Source organism: Propithecus coquereli, unplaced genomic scaffold (assembly GCF_000956105.1).
Source record: "Propithecus coquereli isolate 6110/MARCELLA unplaced genomic scaffold, Pcoq_1.0 Scaffold23, whole genome shotgun sequence".
Taxonomy (NCBI): domain Eukaryota; kingdom Metazoa; phylum Chordata; class Mammalia; order Primates; family Indriidae; genus Propithecus; species Propithecus coquereli.
In genome coordinates, this window is record NW_012147841.1 from 8,734,641 (window position 1) to 8,736,667 (window position 2,027).

The 2,027-nt window shown below is 51.4% G+C and overlaps 1 protein-coding gene across 1 annotated transcript in view; it reads right to left on the reverse strand.

Annotated features, from left to right (window-relative positions):
* Window positions 1-1,426, reverse strand: part of LOC105811170 (regulating synaptic membrane exocytosis protein 2-like) — a 28,378-nt gene extending 26,952 nt beyond the window's left edge. Inside the window, exon 1 of the mRNA XM_012645304.1 lies at window positions 985-1,426. Within this exon, the coding sequence (XP_012500758.1) occupies window positions 985-1,126 (142 nt within the window). The 5' untranslated portion in view covers window positions 1,127-1,426. The remainder of the gene's footprint in view (window positions 1-984) is intronic.
* Between the last annotated feature and the right edge of the window lie 601 nt (window positions 1,427-2,027).

The following is a 2,027-nucleotide window of genomic DNA, read 5'->3' on the forward strand; positions in this document are numbered from 1 at the left end:
GCAAAACAAATCTTATTATACACAATAGAGTTAACATCACGATAACTTACTCTGGATATATGTCTAAAGATGAACAGTTTGCAACTAGCATATCAATAAATTAATAAATGGTATTTCAAATACTGGGAGGCTATAATTTACCAGTCAATTCTCACTTTGGTTTATAAATTATATTTTCAGTGTTTGTTGTTAAATCTTATAGCAAAGTTCTTGAATAAAATATAAGTTCTGTTATTCAAAACTTTATGAAGGACTCCAAACCACTTGGTGACAAGTTTAAAAGAGCGAGTTCTCCTCCCGATTTTTTTCATTAACTTAAATACAATGGAATTTCTCAAACATCAGAGACAGACACCAATAGAGTCATAGTATCGCGCCTTGTGAACAAAGTTCCAAGTGTTCACAGCACAAACTCGCCTTTAGAACTATCAACCCTCGCAGGCGTGGGGCACCTAGGCCTCAAGGCCACTTGTGGCCCTCCAGATCACTCGACGGAATCCAAACGAAATTTGGATTCAGTCAAAAGGCCGAACTCAAGGATCCAGAAGGCCACAAGTGGCCCCAAGGCCGCAGGTTCCCCACCGGCGGCGAGATTCCTGTTTCAAAGTTTTGCTGCTGCATTTCCCTTTAGTTTTCAAGTATTTCCATCCTTGAGGCCAAACGCTAATACCCAGAGTGGGGTGGACCCAAGGGGCGCTGCCTTGCCTCCCGCCAGTCTACACCCTCTTTCAACTTCCAAGCACTTGCTAACTCAGCTTCACCAGGAGAGCTGTTTCCCAAGTCGGTGCCTGCGGAGCTCTCCAAAAAACCCAATGAACAGAACTCTGAGCAGGTTGCGCGCTCTAGGGGTCTCTCGCCCCGTGAAAGAGCGGAGGGGTTAGGGCACTGCTCTGTGGTGGCATTCTCTCTGCCCCTGCCAACCCTCCGGCCACCGACTCCCGAGACCTAAACAGAGACACCAGCTACGGGGCATGGGTGTCTCACCTCCTTCTTCCTCCTCCAGAGAGTTCATGCAGGGAAAGTAGCCGGCCAGTGCCTCGAAAGAAGCAGAGAGGCTGCTCCGGCTCTGGGAGCGCTGCATGGAGCGTCCTGCGGCGCCGGCTCCCCCCAAGCCCTGCCGGCCCATCTTGGACGAGGACCCGCTTTTCCCGCGGTACAAGATACGCGGCGTCTTGGCGGCTGGGGCGCGGCGACCTCGGCGGTTCCGGGGCCAGCGGGCCAGGGGCCGGATTGGCGCCGCAGGACCCGGAGACTCTGGCCCCCGTCTCCCTGAGCCGGCCCGCGGGAGACGTGGCTTCCCCGGCTGCTGGGACCTCCACTTTTCTGGAGGGGGGCTCAAGGAGGCGGTGGCGGGCGGAGAAGCGGCTGCTGGCAGTGACGGTCCGAGGTCTCGCCCAGGAGGGAGCTGAAGATCCTGGCGGCTGGAGCTGCTAGTCTCGCCGCCCTCCCCTCGCACGGAGATGCTGCTGATGCTGTGGTCCCCGCCAATCAGCGGCCCGAAGGGAGGTGGCGGCGGCAGCGGCACCTCGGCGGGGCTGGCAGCTCCGGGGCGCGCGCCTCAGGTTCTGGGCAGCTGCCCCCGTAGCTCCTAGAGTTCCTCTTCCCTCCGCGTGGTTGGGGCCAGAGAATGGTGACTGACTATAGATGCAGTAAGTTAGGCATCTCAGATGCATAATATGTCAGGTAAATTTTTGGTAGACACTTTCCCTTTCCTCAGCTTCACTTAACAATTTGTTAACCCTCCTCAAGCACAGATAAGAAATACTGAAATTTTTTTCAAGTCATAACACAAAGGCTCCCCAATTTTTAACAGGTTCCATGAAAACCTACAATTAAACTTTCTCTTTTTATTAAAAAGACAAAAAGTCAACAGAAAGGAAAAAAGGTTTAAAAATATCAAGAACCGATAAACACCAACACTGAAAAAGCATCATGATGTCTATCAACTTTGCTTAATTTCAGGAATTTTTAATGCCTTCTTTCTCCAGGTTAAATAATCTGCTACCCATTGTTGCTAGGAATGACAA